Here is a 15,174-nt window from a genome sequence, read left to right as displayed (position 1 = left end):
TACTATTAGCCTATTAATATTGTTGTTTCTGTTTAATTTATTGTTTAAACAGTAGATTAAAAATAAAATATAGTAATATATTTTAAAAAGTAAGTGATTCAAATAAAACACTAGATATTTATAAAATACTGCTTGTCTTCTTTACTCAATATTTGCTCGTCTAATAAAATGATTTTGATGAGCGATTCCCCAGTAAATAATCGTGAAAGAGATTCGGTTATGTTCTGAAGTGAGTGATCATTACTCTCATAAGATAAATGCTGGGACAGGGTGTGTGCTTCCTTCTCACACCCACACGCCAAGTCTTAAATTCGTGTGTGTGTGTGGTGGGTTAGTTTTTTCAAACTGTAAGTACTAGGCGGAGGCATTGTGTGACATAAACAAAGAGGTAAGCATTTTTAGATTGCATATTATAACTGGTTATTTATTTATATTTCCTAACACGGAATAAAATATTTTGCCAAAATCGCCAATAGACTACTTTGTGCTTTTGAATTGTAAATACGTAAACGGACGTGAATTGTCGAGCGTTGCGTTTCACGCAGAGATACGGCGCGCTCGCGCACTCTCCTCCCTCGTAAATAAATTAAACTGCGGCTTAGTTTAACTTGTTGTTGTAAAGATTTTATATATTACGATATTGTATATTTGTAATAAGTAGGTAATTGTGACTAAATTACACGTTTTGACAAGTCATGAGGTGGTAAAGTTTGTTGGTTAGCCATATTGTGATATCTAGCTGTTGGCATTGTTCTTGCTTTTATCAAAGAAAGATAATTGATATTATCATAGTAGTGACGGTGTTCCCTGCATTGACTTTCCAAAATATCCTAAACGAGAATATTAAATGGTGTGGAAGACTGAGAGTTGCCTTTGCAGCTGGTTTTACAAAGTGAGCTGACAACTTTGCTAATCAACTAGCCACTTAGCTTACTAGTAGGAGGAAGAAGCAGTGTGGGCAGAGCTTGTGAGCCATCTTGTGTGTGTATTCGCTTACGATTTATCATTACTGGATGGATATATTTCATTGTAAGTTGTATGTGGGGCACTAAAATATTCCTTTTTGATAATAAAAAGAAAACAATCGTAGACACGGCATTCGTGCCCCAGAATAACAGAACTGAATCATCTTCGGTGGTTTGCAGCTGTTGGGTACCGCTTGGTAGGTAATGCAAATAGGAATTATTATGATTACATAACACTAAACCGGGATGTTTAAACAGCTGTTTTTATTGGTAATTTAAAAATCTGATTTATATAATTAATTTGAGATACATTTTTATTTTTTTTTTTTTTTTTGCGAGTCGTTTTCAAATAACTGAAGCAGAATCTCAACAAACCTATATAGTTTTCTGTATGCTGCAGGTTAGTGATAGGGCATTTAATATAATTAATAAGGAACGGATTTATTAATTATGTAGCACTTTTTTAATCATCCAAATTTTAGGTTGTGAATGTATAAGTGCAGTAGCTTTAACGTACATGAAGTAAAGCAGGCATTCCCAAACGTTTTTGGCAGCAGGACCACTTTGACCTGTTGCTGGTACTCCCTGATATTTATATAAGTTTATTTTAATAAATGAACAACATTTTTGTGGTTCTCTGGTATCAGTTAATGGTCACATGACATGCCAGTAAACATAAAATATTAACTTTTTTTTTTTTTTTACACATTTTACTTTTTTTTAAACAATTTATATTTATTTTACATTTATACACATTATTTTATTAATTATACACATTAATTTCTACATTTTTTTATCGACTTGTGAACTACTTGCAGTTCCCTCATGAACCCCCAGTTTGGGGTCTACATAAAAGTATGTAAACCTTTGCTTGTGAAAAGTTAATATTATCTTAAAACATACACACACACACACACACACACACACACACACACACAAACACACATACATATATATATATATATATATATGTGTGTGTCTTTGTGTGTGTGTGTATGAAAATATTATTGTATATATATATATATATATATATATATATATATATATATATATATATATATATACGGGTGCTGGTCATATAATAAGAATATCATCAAAAAGTTGATTTATTTCACTAATTCCATTCAAAAAGAAACTTGTCTCTTTATATTTATACTCTCACACTCCTCTTTATATTTTTTATAAAAAGAACTTTTTATACAGGAGATTATAACTGACAACTAAGGAAAATCCCAAATTCAGTATCTCAGCAAATCAGAATATTACTTAAGACCAATACAAAAAAAGGATTTTTAGAAATCTTGGCCAACTGAAAAGTATGAACATGAAAAGTATGAGCATGTACAGCACTCAATACTTAGTTGAGGCTCCTTTTGCCTGAATTACTGCAGCAATGCGGCGTGGCATGGAGTCGATCAGTCTGTGGCACTGCTCAGGTGTTATGAGAGCCCAGGTTGCTCTGATAGTGGCCTTCAGCTCTTCTGCATTCTTGGGTCTGGCATATCGCATCTTCCTCTTCATAATACCCCATAGATTTTCAATGGGGTTAAGGTCAGGCGAGTTTGCTGGCCAATTAAGTACAGGGATACCATGGTCCTTAAACCAGGTACTGGTAGCTTTGGCACTGTGTGCAGGTGCCAAGTCATGTTAGAAAATAAAATCTGCTTCTCCATAAAGTTGGTCAGCAGCAGGAAGCATGAAGTGCTCTAAAACTTCCTAGTATACGGCTGCGTTGACCTTGGACCTCAGAAAACACAGTGGACCAACACCAGCTGATGACATGGCACCGCAAACCATCACTGACTGTGGAAAATTTACACTGGACCTCAAGAAATGTGGATTGTGTGCCTCTCCTCTCTTCCTCCAGACTCTGGGACCCTGATTTCCAAAGGAAATGCAAAATTTACTTTCATCAGAGAACATAACTTTGGACCACTCAGCAGCAGTCCAGTCCTTTTTGTCTTTAGCCCAGGCGAGATGCTTCTGACGCTGTCTGTTGTTCAAGAGTGGCTTGACACAAGGAATGCGACAGCTGAAACCAATGTCTTGCATACGTCTGTGCATAGTGGTTCTTGAAGCACTGACTCCAGCTGCAGTCCACTCTTTGTGAATCTCCCCCACATTTTTGAATGGGTTTTGTTTCACAATCCTCTCCAGGGTGCGGTTATCCTTATTGCTTGTACACCTTTTTTCTATCACATCTTTTCCTTCCCTTCGCCTGCCTCTCTATTAATGTGCTTGGACACAGAGCTCTGTGAACAGCCAGCCTCTTTTGCAATGACCTTTGTGTCTTGCCCTCCTTGTGCAAGGTGTCAATGGTCGTCTTTTGGACAACTGTCAATTCAGCAGTCTTCCCCATGATTGTGTAACCTACAGAACTAGACTGAGAGACCATTTAAAGGCCTTTGCAGGTGTTTTGAGTTAATTAGCTGATTAGAATGTGGCACGAGGTGTCTTCAATATTGAACCTATATGAGATACTGAATTTGGGATTTTCCTTAATTGTCAGTTATAATCATCAAAATTAAAAGAAATAAACATTTAAAATATATCAGTCTCTGTGTAATGAATGAATATAATATACAGTTTCACTTTTTGAATGGAATTAGTGAAATAAATCAACTTTTTGATGATATTCTAATTATATGACCAGCACCTGTATAAATATATATATATATATATATATATATATATATATATATATATATATATATATATATATATATATATATTAGGGGTCGACCGATTATCGGCGTGGCCGATTATCGGCGCCGATATTAAGCATTTTTTATTGTTATCGGCATCGGCCATTTTCAAAACCGATTTGCCGATAAAACCATTTTATTTTGAAATGCGCGATCTGGCACTGATCCAGCCACCTCAGTCAGAGCGCACACCGCTCTTGTGGCCTAGACTAAGCCCCGCCCATCGTCCGTCTGATTTGTTGGGAGTCACGAGCCTGGCCAATCAATACGGCTGGCGCGGCTGGAAAATGTTCCCGCTCTCACACACCGAAAAAAGCACAGGAGCTGCTTCAGTGATCATCATCACACATCAATAAGTTATCTCTCGAAGGTAAGAATGCAGTAAACGTTACTGAAGTTGCAATAAATCACTACACTGAAGTTGCAAAACACCTAAATATAATCGATTTATGATGACAAGCCCCGTTCAGTAGTTTATTATACTGTGAATTCCCGGTCAATGTCCGTCATTGCAGTGATATGCTTTAAACCAACGGATCATCACATCAGTGCTGAGATAGTGAAACTAAAAAACCTACTTCTCTCACCATTCGGAGCAACTTAACGTTGTATTGTGAATAGATTATCAACACGAATGAATTCACTCACGTCTGCTGCGGTTTTTTTTGTGTGTTGTTCACATAGCTTCACTGAACAGCGTCCGTTCCGTTAGGGCTCTTAGTCAAAAAAAATGCGCATATTTGGAGAAATATTGCTTTTTTCTAACATGATTGCAAAATAATTTATCATACAGATTCAGAATTACCATTATGCAATTTTGAAGAGCTGAAAGGGCATCAAGCGCGAGCTCTGTCGCCCTGACGCGACGCGAGCTCCCTATTCCTGATTTAGTTATCTCCGCGGCCGCGCTCTCTCATTTGACTAACAACCAGGGTGCGATTTGCCGGACGGGATGGGGGGGATTTCCCCCCTTCTGGTCTATGCATCCCTGCCTCTGCTGAATAACTTCATGCAAACCCGCTCTGACGTCCAGATCTGAATCAAATGATTCGCGATACGCGATCCGATTGAAGCGCATCGAAACAGTGAATCATTTTGCGACGCAATGGTTTAAACTGATTCGGAGTTTCAAAAAGCTCCGTTGTGTTCTTTGCTCGCTTTCTCGATGTAATTTGTTGATTGAATAACCGTGGACATTAAATCATTACAATTAATAGGCCTAACGTAGGCTTACAATGTTTTTTATTAAACTGAGATCACACTAAATACAATTTCCGTCGTATTAAAAACATTTCATAACATTTTTCAAAAGCATCCCCCCCTCTGTTTATTTCACAAAATCGCACCCTGCTAATAACCCTATGCTAATAACGTAAATTGTCAATAATCTCACATTGCACGTTTCTGGATGACGCTGTCCTGTATACTTCCTAGTTTGTATCGCCGTGATAAACAGTCTAAAAAAAAAAAAAAAACACTATTACAATATGGGTTGTGTGTGATTTTAATGCAATTCTGGGTTGCAAATAAAATGCTAAATATAACACACAGACACACACTGCATGTCATGTGACCATTAACCAACATCAGCACACACACACACACACACACACACACACAAAAACAAACAAAAATATATATATATATATATATATATATATATATATATATATATATATATATATATATATATATATATATATAGATTGCATTTATTTTCCATTATTTGTTCATTTGCTGCTGTTTAAATTTGCTTTAAGTTTTACTTAGTTTACAGAATGCTGCTGATGGATGCTCCCAGCACTTTTTATGTTTGTTGTTATTATTAATATTAATGTTGTTATTATGAACAGTTCTCAGAATTAAAGATGTGTTAAAATAATTTAAAGAGAGTCTTTGTCAGAGGCCTTTTTATTCTTAATTTTGACATTAATTTTCATTTTTTACACTAGACACATATCGGTTCAAAATATCGGTTATCGGTCTCCTTGATCTGTAATAATCGGTATCTTAAACACAACATAAAAATTCATAACTGAAAACACCTAAAATATATATATAAGTGTGTGTGTGTGTGTGTGTGTGTGTGTGTATGTGTGTGTGTGTGTTTAAGTCAGCAAGGAGGGAGTCTTTGCTTAAAAACCTTTAACAACTTTTAGGGAAGTGTTTTTTTTCTTTCTATAAACGCACACAGGATGTGAAATAAAGACTTTGGCCTGTATTACTGGCATCGACTTGACATGTGGTAAACTGTTAATTTTGTAATTAAACACTTGTGCAATTGACTAATCCTGAGGATGTGACGTTATTTGGTTGACGTGTGACACATCTGCATATCTGAATGCATTTCAACTTCTGTTAGTACCCATTTCATTAATTCATTTCATTTATTTATATAGCACAAATAAACACAACAGAAGTTGACCACAGTGCTTTACAGAATATAAAACTAAGATACAAATAAGAAAGAAAGCAATAAGACATAAGAAAATAAATAAAACAATTAAAATGAAATTATGTTTTATAATTATGTTTTATGTTTTTATAATTAAAAAATAAAACATAATTATTATTAGATATTACAATACGTGATAAAGGTCTCTAGATGTTTTACTATGGTGTTCTCAAGTGTTCTTTCTCTTTATGTTACAGAAGAAGATGCACTATTACAGATATGAAAATGCAGAGGTCAGCTGTTGCTACAAATACCTCATGTTCAGCTACAACATAATCTTTTGGGTAAGTTGACATTTGATAGGTTTTTCACTGCAAATCATGTTTAAATGGCCACCCTTCCAGTTCTATCATTAGATAATGTCTTTTCTGCCACTCTTGCACAGATGACATGATCTGTAGACCGGCCCCACATTTCATGATTATTTGTTCCACTTAGTTTCACGCTGTGTGCGCACAGATGGTTCATACTTTCCGTGTTTTCATTACTGGGTGGGTCATTTCACAGCAAGTGAACACCCACAGTTGAAACTTTTATATATCAAGAGAAAAAGTCAGCCTGATGACGTTCAGGTGTTTCATATTAACATCAACAGGAAACAGATTAACACTAGCGTATTGCTGCAGTAGTTTGTGGTGTCTTCTATGGGAAGCATGGGAGGATTCTGAGTTAACAGCTTCAAACCTATTTTCCTGTTTTCAATACTGAACATGGCTCCTCCTGTGAAACAAGCAATGTTATTACTGCACAGTGTGTTATGATTTCATGACCTGTTTTAAATATGATTTATTTTATTTTTTTCATACATTTAAAGCTTTTTATCTTTAGTATGTTCAAAAATTTTTCGGGTTGTTAAGATTTGATTGATATTAATCTAACAAACTTCAAACCTTTGAATGGTAGTGTATTTAAAATTTATTATTGCAAACAGTGTTGCTTTTGTCTAGACATTGGTCACATCTGCATCGTCGGCTTTAACCCCACAATCAGTTGTTTTGTCTGAACTTGACTATTCTGATGCAACATTTAATCATTTAATTTCTCCTAAACCTCTTCTGGTTCTCAGCTAGCTGGAACAGCATTCATTGCAATTGGCTTCTGGGCCTGGAGTGAAAAGGTAAGTAGACACTTGTGAAACTTCAAAATTCAAAATCATTAAAAAAACCTTATCAACTTCAAACTTTTAAATGGTAGTCTGCTATTAATCTGCAAAAAAAACACTGTGAGTTATGTAACTGTGAATGTGTTTTAGTGGCTCAGAGAAAAACCAGTGTAAATTGTTTGTTCATTGATTTGCCCACAGGGTGTTTTATCAGATCTGACACAAGTTACACGTCTACATGGTTTTGACCCAGTTTGGGGGGTGCTTGTAGTGGGCACAGTCACTTTCATTTTGGGATTTGCTGGGTGTGTTGGAGCTCTCAGAGAAAACATCTGCCTCCTTAAGTTTGTAAGTACTCATACTTTCGATGTGATACTGAAGCCGTCACATATGTTGCTGGTAAATTCTAAATAAAGAAGTCTCCAAAGAAAATGTTTGCATGCCTTGCAGTGCCAGATCTGTACAAAATAAGAACTCGATAATGTGTTAATGCAAACAGTTTCCAGACATAAAAATGAATTCTATTATATTGTCAAATGCTGCTTTTGGATATTTTAACTTGCTTCTTGACCTTGTCTTGCAGTTCTCTGGAGTCATCGGCTTCATCTTCTTCCTGGAGTTGACGGCTGCGGTGTTGGCGTTTGTGTTCCAGGGCCAAGTTAGGGAGTGGATCAATGATTTCTTCTTGGCCAATGTAAAGGCCTACAGGGAAGACATTGACCTGCAGAATCTGATTGACTCCCTCCAGAAACTGGTAAGTCTGAGAGAGTTTTTAAGTGTAAGCTAATTTTCATTAAATAAAATGAATGCTTTCTATTTACGCAACTTGCCAACCACCAAATACATATTATACATTAAATGGTTTCCATAAAAAAACAAGCTTCACCAAAGTCCCTTTAAGACAAGTCATATCACTCGGCGGCCATCTTTGAAACGCCTCTCGGCATCCAAGTGCAACTCCAATCTCTTAGAATGGGGAAACATCAAATTCTACAAAACTGTTCACTAGGCTTCCGATTAAATTTCATATTTGAAATCACCAAAGAAATCTGATAACAACTGTGTTATAAATATTGTATATTTTGCTCAAATAGCATTATAAAAAGCTGATTATTTAGGCTAGATCATGCAGTGCGCATGCCCCGTTTACACTAGTGCGTTTTCGTTTTAAAACGGCGTTTTAGAATGAAAGCGATCTTTGTGCATTTCAGAAACGACCTCAGTTTAAACTACACAACCTAAAACGCATGTCACATGACCATTCATGCAGGTACAGCCATAGATATGAATAGGTAGATTCCCTATTATTTAGATCGCGGATGCGTCTATGTGCTTGGAGTGATCGAATGGGGAAGCTACCTATACATCTATGGGTACAACAATGCGCATGATGTTAGTGTTTACACGGTCGTCAAGGATACGCGAATGTGGGCAGCCACGCCATGGTTTTCAAAAGTCTCTGTTTTGGTCCGTTTACATTGAAAAGCAGCCCCGGAGTTTTCAAACTAAAACGGGGTGTGCAGCGTTTTCAAAAGTCTCCGAAAACGCCGGAGTAGTGTAAACGATAGGCATAACCGTAGCAAAAGTTATGTGTTTTAAAATGAAAATGCACTAGTGTAAACGGGACCTCAGACCGCTGACTGTTTCTATAGCAAACAGGATGCTTCTAACAGCAGCTGCAGTGATGCGCTGACTTTACCAAATAGTGATTGGCTCCTTCATTCAGAAGGCGGGGCTTCCTGCAATTGAGCGGCCATATTGAGTGTTGCATTTTTCCCCATTCAGAATTATACGAGTGACATGTCTTGGGTATTCTATAGTCTTTGGCTTCACTACTCGCTTTTTACGTCTTGTCACAAGTACTTGCTTAAATAATTAATGTTTAATTAAGTATTATTTAACCTGAATAGAGAATGAAAAAGCCATAGATAGCTAGTAGTGGACACATCGCTTTTATGTTTGCTCAAATAAATATTTTATATTTTCCAAAATGTAAATTATTATTGGTTTAATTTGGGGGATTTTGATGAAGCATATGAAGCTTAATGCTTGTGAAACTCTGATAAAAAGGTGGCCATAAGAAATTTCATCACTAATACATATGCACAATTGTGGCTAAATGGTTGCAGGTTCTGAAAGTACATGTTTTTTCCTCCCGCAGAATCATTGCTGTGGAGCTAAAGAACCCAACGACTGGAATCTAAATGTGTATTTTAACTGCTCAAACGAAAACCCCAGCAGAGAGAAATGTGGAGTGCCCTTTTCCTGCTGCATCAGCGATCCTGCTGTAGGTTCTTCTCTTATTCACAGCAGCCCTCCACAGAATAAAGAGATCGTTTCAGCATGCTGCACTGTCATAAAAGTACTGTTTAAAAGAACCCGTTGTGCTTTACACTCGAAGGCCAAGTATGTGGAAGACTTCCTCTGCTTGTGGTGGCCTTTGCTCACTGCATGTATGTAATACCTTAAGGAATAATTCACCTTTATGGCATTCCAAAGCTGTATGCCAGGTGTATTTACAGATGTTCAAAGAATTTGAACTTGTATTTTCAATCAAAAAATTAACTGCCATCATACTATTAAACAGCATATATATCATTAAAAACTATTATTTTTTGTCTTCCACGGAGCATAGTTTTGTAACAACATGAGAGTGAGGAAGTGATGACATAATTTAGATTTTCCCGTGAATCCCTTTTAACATGCTGATACAGTTTGTTTTTTTCTTTTTACTGGAAACTAAAATATTTAATATTGACCATAAAACTTTCTCTTGTGCACAGGTTAAGACTTGTTTTGGTTTAAATTTTTTAATGCATGGATTTTTTTCCCCAATTATTAATTACTTTACAGTGAATATAGGCCTAATTTGAATGAACCTATGACTTTTCTTTACAGGATACAGTGGTGAACACACAGTGTGGGTATGATGTTAGAAGATCTGGCACACCGGTGAGTGCATTTTGAACAGTTGTACTAAAAAGACAGGTATTTCATTCATTGCCATTGTTGGCAAAAGTTCTGCTTCAGTACACATTCCTTTCCAAATGTGAATGATGTAGAGCGAGTTCATGCTTCAGAAAGTTGAATAAATGAAAACACTTGTCAGCTTCTGCGCACCAGAAAATGTAGTTGGAAGTTTTTGAAATTAAAGTCAAGTTTCCAAGGTTCAGTTTCTCTGATGGCAGCACTAATATCTGTCAGTATGGAAATAGCATTTTCACGAATGGGGCATGTGTATAGTTGTTTTGTTCTTCTGCTCTCCTCTCATAATCATTCTTTTTTGTGCTCTGTTGGTAGTAGGGAAATTGCAATTGGGAGAGCAGAATACCTGCAGAGAATAAACTTGGATATTTTAATATGTTGCACAGCGCAGTTAAATGCTCTTTCATTAATTGCATAACATTTATTTTCTGAAACAAAACACGCTGTGTTTATTTTTAAGGCTCAATGGGGCAACACCATTTATGTCAAAGGATGCATGATGGCTTTAGAGGAGTGGCTTCCACGCAATCTCTACATTGTGGCTGGAGTCTTCATAGTCATATCATTGCTACAGGTATGGGATGTACTAAAGAAAAAAATACTGCATGGAAAATATTTTACAGCTAGATGTCACTCTCACCACTTTTATTTTCAGAGAGCAACCAAAAGTTTAAAAAAGCAAAACCACTATTCAAATGGTTAAAGCAGGGGTTCTCAAAGTTTACATTCAAAGGTCCGAATCTGAATTCTCATCAATGTCAAAAGGTCCAAAATAATTATAACAAAACTTTTTTTTTTAATAAACATGCTTATAACTTTATATAAGAATTTAACTTTATGTATGCTAATTATCATATTCATGATGTCATCGAGTCGTACTTGCGTTTACTCTCTGAACTGTTAAATACAGTACTGCATTTTTAACTAAATGCCCTATAAAGCTGATCTCATTTACATATTTTCTGTTTCTGAAATAGTACTTCAATGTAACCTGCAGTCACTTGCAGTCAACTGAATTGCTAAAATCTTGAATTATAACTGCAATATGCTGTTATACAGCAGTGAATTATATTACTTTATATTATATATCATGCAGCACAAACGTCCGTCTGTTACAAACTATGTGCGTATTTACAGATAGGTTTTTGGAAACGCTGTTTTGTACTCATTCATTCACAAGTCTGCTGCGGTTCGGTTCGTTGAATGTGCTGCTAACTCTGCCGGTCGAGAAAGACGAGCTGCTTGTGGGGTGAAACCGGTGACATTATTCTACTGAATGAAAGCTAAGGTTTATCCAAAACGTTGCTAGTTGCTATGCACTTTGTCTTACAAAAAAGTTGGTAAACACTGCAACACCGGTTTGTGCACCCCTGTGTGTGTGTGTGTGTGTATGCCATGGAAGTCTGAGTGATACGAGTGGAATACGAAGTGGAATTGGAGGCGGGTCCGGATTGAATTCCCTCCCGGTCCGGATCCAGACCAGAGTCTGGACTTTGAGAAGGGCTGGGTTAAAGTAAATCACACTAATTATGATATAAACATTAGAATGAAGTTGTAGGTCCTGGAAAGAAAGTATCTGTCGGCATTTCTACTGTATGTGTCTTTAAAACTTAGTTTTGAAGTTAATCTCAATGTAATGTTGTTTCTTGTGATTTTGCTTCTAGATGGTGGGAATCTTCTTGGCAAGGACGCTGATTGGAGACATTGAAAAAGTCAAGTTTAATTATTACTGAGTTCTGACGTAACTGAAAGAGAGCTAAGGGCAATGTATGGAAAAAGACGTGGACCTACTTTTATTTTTTTGCATCTCTTTTTGTGGAGAAGAGAACCCTGGACCATTCACTGGACCACCTTTTCAGCATTTCTATAGACCACCTCTTGAATACACAGCTGCCTAAGCTCACTTGGAAACTTTCACATGTGTGCCTTGTCTCTCCTTCAAGTTTACCTCCAGCCCACTACCTAGTTTTATTTGAATCATTTTGTTTTTTTAATCTTTATTTTTTATTTTTTATAGGACTACCATTAACCAAACATTTGTATTTTTGGGACCACGATTAACCAAGCTGGGCATACATAGTGGCAATATGATGGGACCATAACCTGTAAACTAACCTGAAATGTAATTGTTATGATGTGAAGAAGTCAACCAAGCTTTGATTACTGAAATGTATCTATATGGTCATGTTGCATACATTTCAAAATCTTGGTGGGGGTGGGGAACTAAATTAGCAGTTAGAACAATCTGGAACAAATTTAGGATGTTTTTAAGAAGCATGTTTATTTTTCCTTAGATAAAACATGCAAAAATTAAGAGGCAAAAAAATTATCATCTCATAGTAAAAAGTGTAATGAAAGAGAACAAAGTAAATACATATACATATACATATACATATTTTTAACATTTTATTGAGTTTGTAACTTAATCTTTCTGCAGACAGAAGTTCTGCATTTAATGTCAACTGCAAAGAGTGCAGAAGAAAACTATCAGGATCTGACCAGAAGTACTCACATGTAAATGGAACATATTGAGAATGCAGCTGGGTAGAAATCAAATGTCAGTGAGTCTAAAAGAGACGTGAGCTGATCCATTTGGTCCTACACAGTGGAGGTAAGATGCATTAGTATGTATCCTTTATTTTACAGTAAGCAACTCATGCGCTTTTTTGGTCATTCTGTTAATGATCATTTTATCGGAACATCTTTGTAAATGGTCACTTTCTACTGGATCTGTGCAAAACTTTAAGAGTCACTGAAGTTTGATGGTAGTCACCATATGGCTTATACTAATGTCAACATTGCCTTGAGATACCAACATTTACCTCCTTTTTTCTACTCTTGGTGACTTTATACAAAAATGCAGATTGTGCCTTTTCTCTGGCATTGAAGATTTCATAAAATATGTTGTATACCATGTTTAAGCTGGATAGAATCATACCCATGCTTGGCCTTTTTTACGGGTGTTCAAAGAATATTTACTTTTTGTGTTTTCAATTCAAAATGTAACTGCCATTACATCACAAACTATTTAAAAAACAAAATATTAACAATATTAACATGTCTTCACACTTGAATTAGCCAAAACACAATATGCATTCTAACATAAATGCAAACACCTGCTTGTCTTCACTCTTTCTATAGTCCAAAGACGTATCTTTTTGAAGTTCTATCATAGTATACTTCTATAATATGACCTCTGAAATTCTCATCAGTGCAAAAAGAAAATTATTATTAAAAAAAGAGAAAGCATTTAGTTAATCTTTTTAATTCAGAGTGCACTATTTTGTCCCTTTTTGGAGTGTCTGTCTGTGCCACTGTGTAGTGTTAAAGCTTGATAGAGTATTTACTAAAATGCAGTACAGTTTCCCTGACCTTGCTGCAAGAGCCTCCTTTTTCATGAAGAGAAGGTTTTTTTTTTTTGTTGTTGTTGGATTTAGATGTTATTTGTTGTTGGATATCTGTTATCTTTGTAAATATTTTCTGAATTCTTTTCAGCATTTTTATATTCAATAAAAGAAAGAGTTTGACATTATCAGTCACACTGTCATCTGTCTTCTGAATGAAATATACTGGTTGATGAAGCTCATACCAGCTTTGAGCTGATATGAATTATGCTGAAAATTGACATTGCATTTAAAATCCATATCCCATTCATATTTAAATGTAATTATGTAAAACATGTTGCCAATTAACTCTCTTTTAAAGCAGTTCATCACTTTGCACAACACAACACAATACACATGCAGACAATTAAATAATAAAATAAAATAAAAGTATATATAGTATATATATATATATATATATATATATAAAACACCTTAATGATCCCAAACTTTGAATGGTACTATACCTTTTAAATACACATTCCTGTTATTTTTGTGCACAAATAATCAATGAAAATATATATATCCTAATAAAAAGTAATGCCTTTCTACTTCAGAAACAACTTAACTTGGTGGCTGACGATCCTTATTTCTAGTAATGCTTACTTTCACAATCTGGTCCTGTTCTACATTTTGTAATTGTTAAATATCCTATTTCATTTTAGAAATGCATCATATTATGGATTCATTTTCTTCATAAAGAAACAATTCATTAAAATAATCGAGTGTTGTAGAAGTATGGGAGAATGACTGGAGCAATTAAAAGTAGGAACGTTTCCCCAGGGCTATATTAGAAAATTGCCTGGAGCAGGGACAAAAAACAACCTAAACAATGTAACATAAAACCAAACTTTGCTCTGGGTTATGACATCCGAGCATCAGATTTTCAGGTCAGAAAGATCCACTTCTTTAGAAAACCTGCAGTGCGGTACATTTGCCACAAACCTTGTGTGACTTTTCTCTTATTATTTAGTAGTGGCATTTTCCAGTTCAAAGTGACTTAGACACACTAATTACAAGCACAATCATGCTGGAGAAACCTGGAGTGTCTTGCGCAGTGGTGATAAAGCAGAACTGGGTTCTTGGTAACTTCACCATTTCACGGTCACCTCTACATTAGATTGAACACCTTTGACAATCCATCCTAATAAAGAGTCCCATTATGGCCTTTTCTGGCAGGGCAGATGGAGTGGGAACATATTGCGAACAAATAAAATAGACCATTAACCCTCTGTAGGGTGATGTGCACATATTTTGCGTGGTCAGAAGTATAAAAGATCTGATTTTTCTCAGTGGAAGACACAGAGCGACTATCTCTCTCATGGAAAAAGCTACAATACAACTAAAGGATGGACTGAGGAGACAGTCTTTTCCTGTTGTTGTTAAATCAGTCCTTCCTTAGTCATACTTTCTTTGGATGCTTTGTTTCAGTGTCCACACTGGTGCTTATTTACATAGCGTTTTGCATCACATCCTATTATAAAGAACAGAAAATAATAATTCCATTTCAGATACATTTATGCTTGCACTACATGAATGCATTTGACTAAATAAATAATAAAAGAGCAGAAAATTGATC

At 35.7% G+C, this 15,174-nt stretch overlaps 1 protein-coding gene across 3 annotated transcripts; it reads left to right on the top strand.

Annotated features, from left to right (window-relative positions):
* The first annotated feature begins 241 nt into the window (after positions 1-241).
* tspan14 (tetraspanin 14) lies at positions 242-13,744 on the top strand. Of its 3 annotated transcripts, none has more exons than XM_019076174.2 (9): positions 243-388; positions 6,323-6,409; positions 7,192-7,242; positions 7,429-7,575; positions 7,811-7,981; positions 9,389-9,514; positions 10,126-10,179; positions 10,673-10,786; positions 11,877-13,744. In XM_019076174.2, exons 2-9 carry the CDS (start codon positions 6,329-6,331, stop codon positions 11,943-11,945), a joined length of 813 nt encoding a protein of 270 aa, XP_018931719.1. In that variant the 5' UTR covers positions 243-388; positions 6,323-6,328; the 3' UTR covers positions 11,946-13,744. The 3 variants fall into 3 exon arrangements, with proteins under 3 accessions (XP_042592675.1, XP_018931719.1, XP_042592674.1); XM_042736740.1 differs by lacking the exon at positions 243-388 and adding an exon at positions 540-1,162; XM_042736741.1 differs by lacking the exon at positions 10,673-10,786 and having other exon boundaries at positions 242-388.
* Positions 13,745-15,174: the final 1,430 nt, after the last annotated feature.

The sequence above is a fragment of the Cyprinus carpio genome, chromosome B13, assembly GCF_018340385.1.
Source record: "Cyprinus carpio isolate SPL01 chromosome B13, ASM1834038v1, whole genome shotgun sequence".
NCBI classification, from domain to species: Eukaryota; Metazoa; Chordata; class Actinopteri; order Cypriniformes; family Cyprinidae; genus Cyprinus; species Cyprinus carpio.
Note: the sequence above shows the minus strand (reverse complement) of the source record. Positions and strands in the feature narration are given on the sequence as shown.

Excerpts from the sequence above, each read along its gene's own strand:
- tspan14 (XM_019076174.2), top strand. The coding sequence starts at position 6,329 with ATGCACTATTACAGATATGAAAATGCAGAGGTCAGCTGTTGCTACAAA. Across the intron at positions 6,410-7,191 it reads GCTACAACATAATCTTTTGG|CTAGCTGGAACAGCATTCAT; the intron begins GTAAGTTGACAT and ends TCTGGTTCTCAG. Across the intron at positions 9,515-10,125 it reads GCTGCATCAGCGATCCTGCT|GATACAGTGGTGAACACACA; the intron begins GTAGGTTCTTCT and ends TTTTCTTTACAG.